At 41.3% G+C, this 18,605-nt stretch overlaps 1 protein-coding gene across 1 annotated transcript; it reads right to left on the bottom strand.

Moving 5' to 3' along the window:
- Positions 1-2,092: 2,092 nt before the first annotated feature.
- Positions 2,093-3,307, bottom strand: LOC148127061 (uncharacterized). Its single transcript, XM_087927683.1, is given in 3 exon segments — positions 2,093-2,485; positions 2,529-2,774; positions 2,777-3,307. Coding segments are annotated over 3 exon segments (1,155 nt in total). The 5' UTR covers positions 3,293-3,307.
- Positions 3,308-18,605: the final 15,298 nt, after the last annotated feature.

Below are 18,605 nucleotides of genomic sequence, written 5' to 3'. Positions count from 1 at the left end.
TTGCCAAGCCTAGAGATATTTCTTTCTGTGTTCAAGTCGCATCTTTCTTTCTGAGCATGCTAGGCCTATCTAAGAAACAAAATAGTAATTGGAACAGAAAAGCATACATTGCTGCATTAAAAGAGCATCCAGCAGGATGCCTTATGTATGTGCCATAAATGAGGAAACGTACTGTGTATCATATGTCATGCAATTCTCAGCTACCTCTAGTGTCTTGGTTGCCTGACTGGAAAAAGCAGCCAAGACTTATGGTTTGGAGTAATCTTCACTTTATTCCAGTAACCAAGGTACATGCAACAGTGAGTATGGATAATTCCAAGTAAAGCCAGTGCTGAGAGCCACTGCCTCTCAGTGCTTTAAATATTTGTTTATTTATTTATTTATTTTATTTATATTGCTGCCTATTCATCCATGGCGACTCGAGGTAGCTTACACAATGTAAAACCATATTTAAAACAAAAAATAAAATAAAAATAATAAAAACTAACAAAAAGAATTAAATAAATTAATAAAGTACAATAGAACAAAATTTGGGAAAACAAAAAAATAAAACAAAACAAAACATCAAAAATCAACTCCCACCCCCTCCCCGATGACAGCAGATCACACTAGCTCTATCCCTCTCTGGGTTCCCCAGGCCTGCTGGCAAAACCAGGTCTTCACTGCCTTTCGGAAGAGTATTATTGAGGGGGCCATTCTAATCTCTGGGGGAATGATGTTCCAGAGAGATGGGGCCACCACAGAGAAGGCCCTTCTTCTGGATCCCACCAGGTTTATCTCCCTCAGGGGTGGGATCCGCAACATTCCCTGCGTCCTTGCTCTAATGGGTCAGGTGGATGTGACTGACAAGAGATGTTTCCTTAGATAACCTGGACCCAAGCCATGAAGGGCTTTAAAGGTGATAATCAGCACCTTGAATTGCACCCAGAAGCAAATCGGCAATCAATGCAGCTCCTGCAGGAGAGGTGACACATGTGCGCACCAGGGTCTGCATTAAACCATGTGGGCCACTGCATTTTGCACCAACTGGAGCTTTTGGATGCTCTTCAATGGCAGCCCCATGTAGAGCGCATTGCAATAATTAAGACGGGAAGTGACCAGGGCATCAATGACTGTGAGTAGGGACCACTGATCCAGGAAAGGGTGTAGCTGGTGCACAACCTGCAGTTGTGCAAAGGCCCTCCTGGCCACAACCACCATCTGCTCTTTGAACAGGAGTCGTGAGTCCAAGAAAACCCCTAGATTATGCACAGGGTCTGTTTGGGGTAGTCCCACCCCATCCAAGACTAAAGGTGGTAATTCTCCCTGAACCAACAAACCCCAAACCCAAAGCCATTCAGTCTTGCAAGGGTTTAGTTTCAACCCATTGCTCCCCATCCAGCCCCTAACAGCCTCTAGGCATTGTGAGAGGGAGGACACAACAACACTTAACTCACCATGGGCCAAAACATACAGCTGAGTATCATCAGCATATTGGTGATACCTCAGTCCATGGTGACGGGTGATCTCACCCAGTGGCTTCATATAAATGTTGAATTGGAGTGGACAGAGTACTGAGCCCTGCAGAATCCCATAAAGCAGTGGGCAAGGTTGAATCTTTCCTCTCCTATCAACACTGACTGAGAGCGGCTGCAGAGGAAGGAAGTGAACCAAGACAGCACAAGGCCTCCCACTCCCATCCCCTGAAGCCTTCCCAGGAGAATCCCATGGTCAATGGTATCAAAAGCTGCCAAGAAGTCAAGTAGAGCAAGGATGGATGCACCACCCCCATCCCGCTCCCACCAGAGATCATCCAAAAGTGTGACCAATGCTGTCCCAAATCCAGGCCTGAATCCTCACTGGTAGAGGTCAAGATAATCAATTTCATCCAGAAACCTCTGGAGCTGCTACACGGCCACCTTCTCAACAACCTTCCCCCAAAAGGGAAAATTGGAGACAGGTTGGAAATTATCCAACCAGGTGGAGTCCAGCGATGGCTTCTTAAGAAGAGGGCAGACCACAGCCTCCTTAATGTGCTGGGGCACTGTCCCTTCCTATAGAGAAGCATTAATCACCACCAGAATCCACCTGCCTGTCACCTCCTGGGAAGCTTTCATAAGCCAGGAGGACATAGGTCTAAAATACAGGTGCTCGTGCACATACTCCCTAGGATCCTGCCCATTTCCTCTGGAGTATCAGGGTCAAAACATTCCCAGATAACAGGGCAAGAACCTGCCTCAGGAGCTTCCACCAGATCAGCAACCACACCGGCATCTAACTGGGAATGAAGTTGAGAGATTTTGTCTTCCAGAAAATCCTCAAATTCCTCAGCGTGCCCCTTCAGGTGGACCTCAATCTCCTCCTTACCTAGGAGGAGACAGCTCACCCTAAAGGGGGTTGCTGGGCGATTATCTGCAGATGCAATTAGTGTGGAGAAGTATTTACACTTCATCTCACAAATCACCACAAGGTGGGCCTTGAACTTGTGTTCAATCAAGTTCATCTCCTGTGTTCCACCAGCAGCACTCTAGATGTCTCCTCATGTGTTTCATTCCTCTCCATTTCTCTGTATACCACGGGGCACAGAGAAGTCTATGGGTGAAGAGAGGTCGCAAGGGTGCAATCCTCTTTAGAGCTTCAGTCATCTTCCTATTCCAAAAAGTGACTAAGAGCTCAACTGGACTGCATAATAGATCTGCAGTTATAACCCCCAGCTCCTTCTGGAATCCATCTGGGTCCATTAGTCGATGGGGACAGACCAATGTAATAGGTCCTGCCTCCCTGTGGGGGGAGGGGATGCAGCTTTTGAGAAACTCATTGCCACCAGACTGTGATCTGACCATGACAAAGGGACCAAGGACAAGTCTACCAATTCTAGGTTACATAGACACTGCTCTGACAAGAACACCAAATCGGGAGTGTGACCACTATTACTAGTCAGGCTCTGGATAATCTGGGACAGGCCCATGGAAGTCATGGTTTCTATAAAATCTCGGGCTACCTCCGACCCCAACCCCAGAGAAGGCAGGTTGAAATCCCCCAGAACTATAAGCCCAGGGAATTCCACCACCAGCCCTGCGGCGAGGTCCAGAAGCCCAGGTAGGGAAGCTGCCACGCAGCAGGGAGGCTGGTATAGCAGCAGCAATCCCACCTGATCCCTTGAGCCCAATCTAAGAAAAAGGGTCTCACAGCTGGGGACTTGCTGAATAGTGCCTCTGGAGGTTACTAGAGATTCTCTGATAACAACAGCCACACCTCCTCCCCGGCCCTGAGATCTAGACTGGTGCAATGCTCGATAACCCATTGGGCACATTTCTACAAAAGGAAGACCTCCCTCTGGGCCCAGCCAGGTCTCAGTTATACAAGTCAGATCAGCCTTCTCTTCAAGGATCAAATCAGGAATAAGGCTAGCCTTATTGCAAGCTGGTCTCACATTTAAAAGCAGCAGTCTAAGACCAGGGCTACCACAGATCTTCTGATCAGGAAAATGAGGTGAGTGCAATGGGGCAGAACACGAGTTCGGTACTAAATACTGAGGTCACGTTCCCCATGTCTGCCCTCTCCCTTGTCTCCCATATCTTCTGTTACTCGACACCATTGAAATAGGACACCCTCCTCTGCCTTGCCTGAGAACAATTCCATCTCCCATCCCCAACACTCTTCTTAAAAAATGGGGGAAATCTATTTCCACTGACAGATTGTTGGGAGCAAGATGAGCTTTACAGGCACTATATCATTTTCTTTCAGCACCCTCAAACTCATACCACACCTTATTGCTGCAGAGGGGTCACATCCAGCTCCCCTTATCTCCCAACATAATCAGAATATGTCCACTTGATACATAAACAGACCCTGCCCAGTTGCTCTCACCCACCAAGAACGGAGCCACTCCTCCCTCCCAGCTCTCACCTGGGGGAAAGGAACCAACATATTCTCATTCAATTTTCCCCCAGCCCCAGGATCCCCCAAGCAACCCTTCCAGGCCCGACCACAGAATACCCACAAAAATGCAGAAGCAAAAATGCAAATGGTAGCTAGAAAAAAATAGCCAGAAATATCCTAGCTCCGCCCCTCCCACTCATCCAAACTGCCTAACATCTACTCCATCCTTGTACTAACATATGGCCCACCTCATTCCTTCCTACCTCTTCCTTTACCTGTGCACTTGCGTCCTTCCTTTACTGCCCCACGAGTGTGCACAACTCTGTGTGTGCCCATCCCCATGTCTGTCCCACTCCGGTCTTCATCTGCTGCCTGTTTCATTGTCTACTACTCATTTCCTGCTATCTGCTGCCCCCTGTTGTCCCTTGATGATGTCAGCCTCAGCGTGACTGTCAGCTGGCTGTCGGGACTTAGCTGGCCTTTGGGAACCTCGCCACAGGATAACAGAGCTGCTGCAAAGCCTGACAAATCGGTGCCCGATGGGGCGCTCATGCCAGCGGTATCTAGTGGGTGTGACCTCCAGAGAGGAGGGCGATAGGTCTTCCCACCGCCCAACATCAATGTCGGGCTCCAGAGTGTGTTGTGGTGTGCCCAGAGCCTGACATGTGGCCCCCCTCTATCAAGGATCTGCCTGAAAAACAGTAAGAGACAGGATCAGAGTTATGTCCACAATGTTCCCCACTCCTCCCCTGCTTTAGTGGGATATTGTCTACGGAACTTCTGTTGCAGCCGAGGGGCTGCCAGATCCTCTTGCCGTATCCAGGAGGCTTATGTTGTGGGATACCCTTTACAGTCCAGGCGGATGCAAGCAATGTGGCAGTGGGAGCTATATTGTTACAGAAGAATAAACAGGGAGTGCTCCAACCTTGCACATACATCTCTTGCAAATTAAGTCCAACAGAAAGAAATTAGGCAGTGTGGGAAAAGGAAGCCTTCACAGTACGTTGGGCTCTGGTGACTTGGCGCCACTTATTGGAAGGTGCGAAACATCCTTTTGAGTTATGGACAGACCATAAGAACTTAGAAGCCCTCCAATCGCCATGACGACTGTCACTGAAACAAGTCTGTTTGGCCTTGTATTTCCAGAGATTCAATTTCATGTTACACTAACATCTGGTCCACCACATCCCTTCCTACCTCTTCCTTCACCCCTGCGTGTGCGCCCCTCCTTTACTGCCCCATGAGTGTGCACAACCGTGTGTGTGCCCATCCCCATGTTGGAGTCTGACAGCAATTACCCACAGATTTTCTTAAAGTAAGTTTACACATCAATACTTCAGTTGTGGAATGGGAAAATGAAGAATAGGTGGATATAACTACTCTTGATATTCTGTTTGCCATATTTCAGTAACTTTTTTTGAAGCTCTGGGCGAACTTAAATTTCAGTTCATGTCTTCTATAATCTTGTTACCACCAAACGAAAAGAAAACACCACAAAAATCAAGGGATCTGACTTCTGAAGTGGAATGCTCATGTTTGTTCTGTATCATTAATATCCTACAAAGCTACAGGGAAGTAAAATCCACAGAATATAGTTGACTTTCTCCTAAGTACAAAAATCTGGCTTCCACAGAGAAAGTGTAGCCTACAATGATGAGAATAGGTAGGATGGAAGATCCTGTTTTCCCCCAAGAAAGGATGGGAAAAGAGGTTCCCCATCCCATTTCTAGATCTCTCTTTTTGTTGAATATTTGCTTCCTATTATCTTCAATAAAAATGTCTTTTAATATCTTCCTTCTCTCATTCTCAGGCATGACATGGGGATGAGAAGACCAGAATGTGACAGAATCAATATTTTTCCTGATTCACTATAATATGTAAAATGCCTTCCTTGTTCTGACTGCTTTTTAGAGCTATGACAGTATAATAGGTATGGCAGTGGAAATCCCCATAATAATGTAGGGAAAATCTCAATAGGCTGGCGACCTTGTCTTCTCAAAAATAGGCAGATTTGCATCATCAAATTTATTATTATTTTTCTTTTTCAGCATCCCTTTAATTTCAATGCCATCCATTAAAGGAGCCTCGCAGTAAATCATTCCTTGATCAGAATTCAAGTCCCAGAATTTCCCAGCCAGCATAGCAATAGCATTTAGACTGCTTTACAGCCCTCTCAAAGCAGTTTACAGAATCAGCATATTGCCTCCAACAATCTGGGTTCTCATTTTTACCCACCTCGGAAGGATGGAAGGCTGAGTCAACCTTGAGCCTGGTGGGATTTTGAACTGCCAAATTGCAGGCAGCTGGTAGTCAGCAGAAGTAGCCTGCAGTACTGCACTCTACCCACTGCGCCACTGAGGCTCTTGTTTTGCTTCTCTTGGCTCAAACAATCTAGCCTGTTTTGCTACTGCACTGGAATCTCAGCACTTCCCGGCTGTTTATTCACCACCATGTAAGGTGCAAGGAACCTCCTTCACTCATGTATTTGGCTACACCATTTTGGATCTAGATAATCATTCTCTGCTCTTGCTTGACCCCAAAGCTTTTTGTTTTGTTCTTATTTCCCTTTACAGCTTTATTAGCTTAGTTCTGAATTATGGACCTCACTTACAAGTTGGATCATTGCAGGAGTGATTTGTTGCTTCATTGGTGCAGTGAATATTTGTGGTGGGTTCCTGAAAGACTTTAAACTATCCATCAATGCAGCAATCTTTTTTTGCCCCCCTTAATCACTGCTTTAAAAGTCATGGTGGCACAATGGTTAGAACGCAGTATTTCAGGCTAACTCACTGCTCACTGCCAGGAATTCGATCCTGATTAGCTCAAGGTTGATTCGGCCATCCATCCTTCCAAGATTGGTAAAACGAGGAAGAAGATTACTGGGGCCAATATGCTGACTCTGTTGGGGAGTGGTACATTGCTTAGAGGTAGAACTCTTGCCTCACATTCAGGAGTTCAAGCTTAGGGAGAGGCAGATATTTCTCTCTCTGGGCACAATGAGACGACATCTGTTGAACAAAACTCTGCATTGGCGATAGGAAGGGCATCCGACCAATAAACACTCTCTTAGCTCCATTCAGTTGCCCAGACTCCACCCAGCAAGGGATTATGTGGTTGTTAAAAGATGATGATGATGATGATGATGATGATGATGATGATGATGAATATGCTGACTCTGTAAACCACTTAGAGCGGGCTTTAAAGCACTGTGTAAATGCTATTGCTGTTTAATGATGTAGCAATTGAAAAGCAAAAAGCAAAAAGGAGTGTTCTGCTATGAGATTAACAAGTAGCACCATTTTACAGCTATATTAAGAGAAAAACAGTAAAATAATTAAATTTGTAAGGGATTCTTTCAGACACATCTTCTTGGTCATGGGGAGTCCAAAAGTTGATGAGACAGGGATGGAGGGACAGCAGCAGGAGAATTTGCAGTATCCTGGTATCCTGCAGTCCAGACTGAATTTTTGCAGGTTATTGTTATACCTGCTCGCTCCAGGCAAGTTTTCTTCAAAGAGAGATAAAATAAGAAAAAAAACATTACATCCGCGCCCTTATATATGTTGAGAAATCTCTTGGTTGCCATGGATTCTTTCTTCCTCTTCCTGGAAGTATGAGCCGTTTTTGTGACCTTGCAAACATCGGCTGATTGGTGGACTGGACAGTCGACGAACCTTTCCTGGGTTGCAGCTGTGATGAACAGCAAAGCTTTGGGCAACTGAAGCCCAAAGGGAGGATCAGAGAGGTTACATTAAAGTATGTGTCATTTACTGTACAAGAAATCCTCAACAATTGAGGATTTCACCACAATTGAATCCAACATTTCCATTTCTAAGTGAGACATTTGTTAAGTGAGTTTTGCCCCATTTTACAGCTTTTCTTGTCACAATTGCTAAGCGAATCAACACAGTTGTTAAGTTAGTAACCTGGTTGTTAAGTGAATCTGGCTCTTCCATTGACTTTGCTTGTCAGAAGGTTGCAAAAGCTGATCACGTGACACACACACACCCAAATACCCCTACAACCTTGCTAAATATGAACCAGTTGCCAAGCATCTTAATTTTGATCACATGACCGTGGGGATGCTGCCATGTCTGTAAGTGTGAAAAACAATCATAAGATATATTTCTCAGGGGCATTGTAACTTTTAACGGTCACTAAATGAACTGCTGTAAGTCGAGGGCCACCTGTATTTTCTTCCAGAATAAATAATTTATACAAAGCACAGAACGAGAATAAGGAATGATAAACCAATGACATTAAAGACAGGAGATAAAAGAAAAGGGAATCCAACTAAATCTAAACCATTTTCTGTATCTCTCTATACCTTTTTATTTTCAGTTCAATTCAGTTTATTACAGTCATAGGCCAGAGACCAGAACAAATAAAAACAGTCAGTACAATTAAAATTTCTAGTATAAAATAATAAATAACAGCTAAAATCTATGAACAAATCCAATTGTTCTAAACAACCAAGGCTTCCTGGGACAGTAAAAATCAGACGCTGTTCCCAAAAATCTTGTTTTTTATTTCAATGGCTGTGAATTATATGCATTCACAGCCCATAATGAGTCCCAAACAGTTTGTGAATAGTCCCAACAGAAGTCTGCCACAGTATTTTCAGGATAAGGCTGATAAGCATCCACCTTTTGCTCCTTTGAAATGCTGCCAATGACTAAATTGCCAATTAGCTGTACAAGGCCAAACAGAGTACAAAGTTAACATAGAGCTTAAGATTTTAAACCAACCAGAACGAACAAAGTTGCTTCCTGCAAAGGCTCATGTCCCTTTGCTCCTCCTTTATGTCTTATGGGAGGGGCCAATCATCTCCAAGCCTTACTCCCGAGTCACCCCTTTTGTCTTAACTGTTCTTGCCTTCTGGCAGCTTTGCGCAAGTGCGCACTGGGAACAGGTTACCCCTGTTCCTCTGCCTCGCTGATGTCAGATTCGGGAGGCTCTGGAGTCAGCACATAACTCTCAGGTGGCCTTGGCTCCATCTCTGTGTCAGATGCAGATCCCTCATCCGAGCCCTCCCACAGACTCCAGGACTGGCCCATGTTCTTCCCTACCATCCAACTTTGCTGCCAGCTCTGCAGGCCACCGGCAGACCACAACACCAGTCTGTCATTTATACATGGTCTAATAATCCAAAAACTGTGCGATGTTTTTATTTTTGCAAACCATCTTGTGTCCACTGTGTGCAGACCCTGCTTTATGCTTTGCCTTTTGTTCTTTAAACTTCTCACCACAAATCTTTCAGCATCTTATCCACTCCATTTAACCACCACTTTCTTTGTTTCCCCTTTGCTCTTGATCCATTCATTTTCTTCATATATTTGTTGAGCAATCTGATTCTCATTCAGCCACACTGTATAACTAAAACACTTCCATAAATTACGTTTTTTCTGCTCACTGACTTTTGCGTTTTGTCCATAGCCATTGATCACCGATTCATTCTCGTTTTGTTTTACCATGCACGCTTGGTGGAGGTATCATTTCCTTTGTATGCAACTTATTTTGTACTTTCCCCGATAGACGCAATTGTCATTGTCATAATGTCGTATTTATCAACATTATTCACTCACTGATTTTGTAGCAGCCAAGTACTGTTCTTGCTGAACCCTTCTTCACTAGAAAAGTGACACTGTTTCTTCTTGTTATTTTTTTTATGTCCTGAGCAGTAAAGGAAATCTTGACATACAACCACAAGTGAGCCCAAAATTTCTGTTGCTAAGTGAGACAGTTGCTAAGTATGTTTTGCCCCATTTTATGACCCCCTTGCCAGAGCTGTTAAGTGAATCACTTCAATGGTTAAGTTAGTAACACAATTATGAAGGGAATCTGGCTTCCCAGTTGATTTTGCTGGTCAGAAGGTCACAAAAAGTGATCACATGACACACACACACCCCCAGGACACGGCAAGCATCATAAATATTCCAAGCACCTGAATTTGGATCTTTTGACCGTGGAGATCCTGCAAGTTTTGTAAGTGTGAAAATGATCATAAGTCCCTTTTTTCAGCGCCGTTATAACTTGGAACGGCCACTAAAGGAATGGTTGTAAGTTGAGGACAGCCTGTAAATAGTGTGATCTTGAGATGGACTGCCCAACTCCAGCCCATCTAACAATTCACTGATGCCTAGGATGTAAATTTGATTGATCTCATTTCATCTTTCCCTGTATTGACCTTCCCTGGGTCCGTGCTTCTGTGTTCATGCAGCTGTGTGTACAGGTAGTCCTTGGTTAACAATGGCAATTGGGTTTTTTTATTGCTTACTGATGTGGTCGTAAACTATGCTGTCACACCATTGCATTGCTTAGCAATGGCAATCCCAGAAGTCCCTATTGCCATTGTCAAGGAAAACTCATGGGTAATTAAGAGAGGAGCTCCATGTCAGTGGTGGGATTTAATTTTTTTTATTGCCGGTTCTGTGAGTGTGGCTTGGTGGGCCTGGTGTGGCTTGGTGGGAATGGCTTGGTGGGCATGGAAGGGAAAGGATACTGTAAAATCTCCATTCCCACTCCTCTTCAGGGAAAGAATACTGCAAAATCCCCATTCCCTCCCCATCCCACTAACCTGCTTTCCAGCTCTGTTCTCTTGTGCAGGGCAACAAAAGAAGACCCAGCCGATCAGCTGGGACTTGAGAAGCAGAGAATAGATGGGGGGTGGGGTCAGTCAGAGGTGGTATTTGCCAGTGCTCCAAATTACTCAAAATTTCCGCTACTGGTTCTTCAGAATTCGTCAGAACCTGTTGAATACCACCTCTGTTCCTTGTGATTTCCTCCTGGTTTCTAACAGGCAAAGTCAGTGATGAAGCTGGCAAGGAATTGTGAGTCCCATGAGGTTCCCAAGCAGGTTAATCCTAGTAATTGGGTTGGAATTTTTGTTGCGAGATGATATGCTCTTAAAGCGTGAAGTCTCATGGCTACATTGCTTAGTGGTGGAGGTCATTAACATTGTTACTGTTGAGCAAGGATTGTGGGTTTTTAAAGTGAGAACTTCCTTGTGGCTCCCTGCCAGCTTCTAAAAAACAAGTTCACCGGGAAAGCTGTCTGAAAGTTGCAGGTTCCAGGCAGGTTGGGTGGTTACTGCTGGAAGTGGGAAGGCACACAAGCCCTCCACTCCACAAGCCCTCTACACGGGTATTCTGTCACCATCTTTTTTTAACCAAATATCAAAACGCAAGAACAACTTTGTTTTCAGAGTCTTATTTGATAGAATAGAATAGAATAGAATAGAATAGAATAGAATAGAATAGAATAGAATAGAATAGAATAGAATAGAATAGAATAGAATAGAATACGTTATTGGCCATGTGTGATTGGACACACAAGGAATTTGTCTTGGTGCAAATGCTCTTTCTTTTATACATAAAAGAAAAGATACATTCGTCAAGAGTCAAGAATCATAAGGTACAACACTTAATGATAGTCATAGGGTACAATAAGCAATTGATTCACTATTATGAAGCTTGGGGTCAACTTCCAGCAGAGGTAGTGAATCTATCCTCAGTAACTGAATTTAAACATGCTTGGAATGAGCACATGTCCACCATCCAACAGAAAATAATAAAAATAAATAAAAGTAATAAAAATACTAATTAAAATTAATAAATTGCATAAATTAAAAAGAAAACAAAAACAAAAAAAGAGGAGGACTTTTTCTCCTGCTAGCTTTCTATGTTTCTGATGACACCCTGATGGCTTTAATCTAGCCACATCAGAAATGCCATTAATATTCTGTAAGAACCTCAGCTCTTCCTCATGAGCAGGTTGAATGCCATTCAACCTGTGGGGCTCATTATCCAGCACTGTATTATCAATCATTTTTTGTTTTCTATCCAAGTGGTTTTCTTGGTAAGGATACAGGAATGGTGTATGACTGCCTTCTCCATGCAGTATAAATTGAACTCTTTGCTGTTATCACTAAAGAGACTGTCTGCCTCCATCATCTTCTTGTACCACTGCTATTTGGTATAGGGATCTGTTTTAGCAACTGGGATGAACTTTATCCATTGGGTGACCCTGCTGGGAATATATTCTCTGGGCATATACTCCTGGCATTGTTCGCTCATCCCTTCCAGGAACAACCCACTCCTCTCATCACTATGAGACAGCATAGCAAGATGTGAGCGGAGGTGGAAGGGTGGAGATATCAATAGATTTATGCTTAAAATGAGCAAGCATTTTCCTAAGCAGATAGTCACCAAGCGTTGGCCTTTGTGCTTATTCTTGGATTTTCATGAGTCAATAACTTTTTCTGTACCCTTCATTATTTCACCTAACAAATTATTTTTCCCCCTACATTGCATTTGCTCAGAGTATTGCCTAATTTTTTGCCAAAACTCATCTCACCTTCACTCAGATTTTTCTCATAAATTTACGAATATTGAACAGGTATTCTCCTCCTCTTCCCTCCTCTCCCCTCCTCTCCTTTCCTCTCCTTCCTTCCCCTCCTCTTCCCCTCCTCTCCCCTTCTTCCCTTTACCTCTCCTTTCTTCTCCCCCCTCCCCTCCACCCTCCTTTTCCCTGTCTTCTTTTTATTGTTATGTTAACTTCTATCACTGACCATGGTTTCTTCTTTTTTAAAAATTTCCTCTGCTTCCCACAGCTATCTGTTTGTGTATATATGTGCGTAAGGGTACTCACATTTATATAATTCCATAGTAGTAATTGTTTCCAAATTGTGCCTCAGGAAAGAGTCATGGAGTTCATTGTACTATGCAAGAGAATTAAATAACAAGAATGGGAGAAATGAACAATTATGTAGCTTGTTGGCACAGAAGAAGGTTGGAGTGCCTCTGCCTTATATATTTATGTGCACAGATCTTAGATTAAGGAAATTTCAACAGCCCTACGATTTTATCTCAATTGTAGCTAAGAATTTCATTGGCATGACATTCATGGGAGCAGTGAGAGGGATGGAACATGCCGAAGAGATGAAAAGTTGTAAGATTGTGATGGAAATTCTAAACCTTAGGTATTGCAGTGGCAAGTTCATATGACACACATATAAAAAGACGGAACATGTCTTGTAATGTCATGGTGCTCATGTATTCATTTTGGCATCACCATGACCAGCAGTTGACATTTCTATTCAGCTACCTGACCTAGGCTTATAATTAAGTATTTAAACACATTTAACCTGCATTGTCATCAGACAGATACACACAGTTTTGGCCAGCAGATGCCAATAAAATATTAAAACCTCAGAGGAATACGGAATAATATCCAAAAACAATTCCTATAAACTGTATATAGATTTGTTCAGAATATAAATCATGTTTTTTTTAAAAAAAAACAAACCCAACCAGGATGTCAAAAAGTATACCTTTATTAACAAAACCTCACATACCACAAGAAAAAACAACATGAAAAAGCTGCAATACAATTTCTGTTGCAAGGTTATAGAAGCTTCTTTTTATAAGGATAATACAGATGGCTATATAGAAAATTAATATTTTGTCAATCTAACAAACACTTGTATTGGCAGGCAGTTATTCTAGATATCCATTTCTTTTTATTTTGGTGAGAACTTCATTGTTCTGTCAACTGCCTGCTGGTGTAGATGGAGCAGAGAAGAAAGTTAAGCTGGGTAGAAGAGATAATATAGGTAGACCTTGAATTACAACTGCAATTGAACTCAACATTTATGTTGTTAAGTGAGACATTTGTTAAGTTTTGCCCCATTTTATGACCTTTCTTGCCACAGTTGTTAAGTTGTCACTACACTTAACAAGTTAGTAACCCGGTTGTTAAGTGAATCTGGCTTCCCCATTGATTTTACTTGTCAGAAGGTTGCAAAAGGGATTCAAATGACCCAGGGACACAACAGTGGTCATAAGTATGAACCAGTTGCCAAGCAACTGAATATTGATCACATGATCATGGCGATGTCATAAATCACATTTTCAGTGCCATAACTTTGAATGGTCTATTGTAAGTTGAAGACTACCAGCAATTGCACTTTCTATTGTCTAGTAGGCATGGGAAATAGACCAACTACCAGGCCCTCATAGCCATAAATGTTTAAGGAAGCAAGGTTGGCATGGTCTTTTAGTCTGGTTTAATCCCAGGAAAAGGACTTTGATTGCAGGATCTTGAAAACTAAATAAGAAAACTAGCCAGCCCTACTCAGTCTGGCAGAAAAGATCCACTTCTGATCCTATATGCTAAAGAATTTCAGCTGACTGGGTCTAGAAGGGCCTTTTTGGGTCTAGGAAAACTGGTCATTGCCAACTTGCCACAGCCAACTCTCTGCCAACAATTCTTCACAGGACAAGAGTTACATTAATATCAAATAAATGGTGGAATATAATCATTAGGAGCCGTGTTGGTGAAGTGGTTAGAGTGCAGTACTGCAGGTTACTTTTGCTGTCTGCTGGCTGCCTGCAATTTGGCTGTTTGAATCCCATCAGCTCAAGGTTGACTCAGCCTTCCATCCTTCTGAGGTTGATAAAATGAGGACCCAAATTGTTGGGGGCAATAGGCTGACTCTGTAAACCACTTAGGGCTGTAAAAGGCACTGTGAAGAGGTATATAAGTCTAAATGCAATTGCTATTGCTGTTAAAGGATGCCAAAGGAGGGACAAAATGGTTTTTAAAAATCATTTTTATTGCATTGTAAGTCACCGAGGTTTGCTGTATCAGTGAGATTAGCAGTATAAAAATTTAATAAATAAATGAACAAATGCCACACTCTTAATTTACTAGAGAATTTGTATTCTGTAAGGTTAGGACCTCTCTGTCTTGTTGGAATTTCTTTCTCACAGATTCTCTACCTATCAGATTGATGCCTTGCTTAAGAGACTGAAGACTGAGATGCTCATTTACTCCCCATTCGCCAAGTTTCAAAAACCTTTCTTATCTTGCCCAGGCCCTAAGATTTCTTTCACAACTATCCTCCATGAACAAGAGCTGAAAGTGGGAATGCTGAGCTAAGTTCTGAATTTTTTTTAAAAAAAAAATCTGTTCTTTTCTTTGATTTATTTGGCTTGCACAAACTGCATAGTATGTAGTATGATATAGTATACAGTAGGTGTCTGGGTAACAATGGGATGGGCATTGCGAGTGGAACACGTATGAATGAATAGAGGTGAAAGTAAGTGATTATTGTAGACATCTCCTCAAAACTGAATTATTTGCACAGCAAATGATGTCCAGGTTTATGCCAGAAAGGTGGGACTTTCCTTTTGTAAATCTCACACTCATCAACATCTAGCCTACTAGGAAATAGAAAGAAATGACCCAAATCTAGGCCAATTTACTCAATAATGGTCTGCTGTTATTTTGAACTGGGCTTCAATAATATGAGAAAACTGATAAAATCAGGATAGTAATTAAACTTCAACAAGTTCCAGCTATGTGATCTTTATCTCTTATTTATTATGGGATAAGTACAACCACAACCAATTACCATTTTTTTACTCAGCTTGGTTGTCCATGAGGAGGAGAATGACTTAGATAATATTTGGGCGGCTTCTCTTTTCCTCTTCACTCCCCTGTGTTCAATTAATGTTATTAATTGTGCTGCAATTTGTCATTTTGAAATCTATGGAGGTCTCCTCATTTTCCTGGAATTACAACCAAACTGACCTCAAGAAAGTCTGAGGTCTTTTCTCAACAAGGTTCATAATTCATCTCAATGAGGGACCCGAATGTTTGAGGGCAAAAGGTGAATCTGTCAGGACATGAGTAACATAATGAAGGCAATCATAATGATAGATTATGGACCAAGAGTTTTGTCCTTTAGCCATTAGTGGTCCAAATAGTTGTAAAAATGTAACAATCAGTGATAGAACAGGCAAAATGCTGCCCTTTAATAGCACCCCAGATCTATCAGATAGGGGATATTTTCTCACCCTGTTCACTCAACAGCCTCACTACCTGGAAAAACAGGACATGCTTTCAACACAGAAAGTCATTGGCAATTGAGAAACATTCACCAAAAATAGGCCACCCGATGGAGGGAAAATCTGACCTCAGATTCTCTCTCTTCCCCCTCCCCTGATTCTTTTGTCTTAAATTTATATCAGAGAAGAAGTGCTAGTAGAGATGTAATTTGAACCATGCCCAGAGGTGGTATTCAGCAGGTTCTGACCAGTTCTGGAGAACCGGTAGTGGAAATGTTGAGTAGTTCGGAGAACTGGCTAATACCAGCTCTGACTGGAGATTTTAGAGTATCCTTCCCCTGCCACTCACATGAAGCCACGCCCACAGAACCGGTAGTAAAAAAAATTGATTCCCACCACTCCTAAATGACTAAAGATTTTATTACACTGGGTGAATAACACCAAAGATGGTAGTACATCTTCTATATTTAAAGAAATTACCATAGTCAATATGAAGGGATGAACCTCTTTCTCTTTTTAATTTACCATTCTCAACTACAATAAAATAGGTACTGTACTACATCTATTATTTGTAAAGTTATAAGGAAAGCTTGCCCAGATTTTTGGATGAAAATAAAATAAAAAAAACATTTAGAAAGTTCTTCAAATCCCTCTGCATCTTTCAATTTATGAGAACCCTGCAGGCTCATTTGATTACAATCCAATAATAATGTTTAGATGTACAGCACACCTGGCAGAGCCTGGGCAAAATTGCCCAGGTGCTACTTAAAATTTGGGATGGAGTTCCCAATGCGTTCCCCATTGGCAATTCTGTGATTGGGAATGTGTAATATATACCTAAATCTAACTGAGTCGTGTTAGCAATCAATCTTCTAGCAGTTTCTCTGTGAGCCAAGTACACTGCCCGAATCTTTTCTGCCAGTTTTAGGGGTGGAAATGGGAAGGCAGCTTTGTGAAATCTTGAATGTGAAAGATTTGAAGCATTGGGGAAGAAACAGAATGAATCCTGCCTTCCGTGTATTGTCAGTTCTGCAGAATTCTTAGTTATTTATTTGCCAGAAGCTTTTGAGTTTGATCAGTGAGCAACACACAACACACAATATTATCTGTTTGAAAAGACTCTGCTCAGCCTCAAAGCAAAGCAAAAGCAAAGCTGTGTTCCTTTTATTGACCAAGGAAGAAGCTGAATCATCCTTCTGGTTGCTGGAACATTGCTTCTAGGTATATATTTTTATTTTTTAGATCACAGGAAAATTTGTTAAGTCCACAAGTTTGAAATTCTGGAAGTTACTTGCTGTCCAGTTGTCGCAATATTTATTGTAACTGATTTTTCTGCTTTCTGGTGCGTGAAGACCTTCCTCATAATTTATTTCTGTCATTTAAAATCAGGTCTCTTTGACGCACAAACTTTTGCGATTTAATTATTTCAGTAATCTTAAGAAGACTTAATGCTTGATTGGACTGTAGCCACTGTCAATAATTTCAGTTGTTTGCTTCTTTTCTTAACAAAAATTATTTTAGAACGGTAGTATTTTAGATGAAAAGTTCCTATACAACTGGATTATTGGGGACTGGGGTACCCGAAAGGACTGCTTTTCTTCTTATAAACCTAACTACTACTACAGCCATCAAAGAAGATGAATGTTTATTTGTCATCAACAGGAACAGAATTTTGTGATGGTGGTGCCCAGGCAGGTGATCATTCTGCCTTAGAAATATAATTTGCATTAGTTTAAGCACAGGTTGAAAACATTGCATGCATTGGATTTGATTTTAAAAGTATAATTCATTTTTGTTCAGTTTCTTATGTTACTTTGGAAACTTTATTAATATTTTTTCAATAATTTTATTAAGAATTATATTAATTGAATAAAAACTAAGAAACCCAATACTAGATATATAACCCAACCCACCCCCCGAAAAAAGGAAGGAAATGAAACTTTCTATTTCAGCAAGTATATACAACATTAAAATTTTAGTGCTGTCTCTTAACATACAGCCAGATACATTTTCACTTCATAACTCACCCCATTTTCTATAAACTCATCTACCAGTTTAAATTTTCAGTTCTCCTAATTGATCAACAAAGGTCTAATAAAAGTTAATAAAAATACCTAAAAACATAAGTATATAATCCTCCTTTCCATTTAGTTTAATTTACCCTCATCTCTCTGTTTTAGCAATTAAACATTATGAAAAAAAATAATTGTAATAAAATTTAAAGCTATTAAACATTGCCAGGTATAACCTCTTACTTAGCTATCCAAAAATGATAAAATAAATATTACACAACTAATCCATTACAACCATTGAACATTTCCAAAAGAGAAACTATGGAATCCAGTTAATCATTAAACATCACCCAAGATAGCAACTCATTATTTAACCACAGTCAAATAAACCAATATTATAGTTTCTTTTCTTCCTTCTCCAAGCCATCCTTAAATTCCATAGATAAAACTCTAACTCCTCTTTTCTTCTAGCCTCTTTTTTTTCCTCTTGCTGTTCTTATCATCTTTATCCAAGTCCATTTATACTTTCCATGAAGCAATTCCAGTGAATCTCTTGTCTCAATTTAAAAAGGCAGAGCATATTGTTCTTTGGGTGCATTATTTTTATTTATTTTTTAGATTATCCAATTCTACTTGTAGATGCAAGTTGTAATTTTGGAGTCCACCTTAAAGTCCATTTCCTTTGTCTTCAAAATAATTTGTTTATCTTTGGTAACAACTTTTTCCAGCAAGGAATTAAAAAGTTACAACACTTCACATTCTAAGATCAAAATTTCCTTTGGAGTAGCCATCTGTGCTTTAACCATCAGAGTCTTGCTTTGCACTGAAATGGAAACAAAACAGATTTTTCCCACATGTGAAGAACTTGTTTAATTAGTTT

This window comes from Pseudonaja textilis, chromosome 2 (assembly GCF_049901715.1).
Source record: "Pseudonaja textilis isolate UNSWEBS1 chromosome 2, rPseTex1.2, whole genome shotgun sequence".
Lineage (NCBI taxonomy): Eukaryota > Metazoa > Chordata > Lepidosauria > Squamata > Elapidae > Pseudonaja > Pseudonaja textilis.
This window is presented reverse-complemented; position numbering and strand designations above follow the sequence as displayed.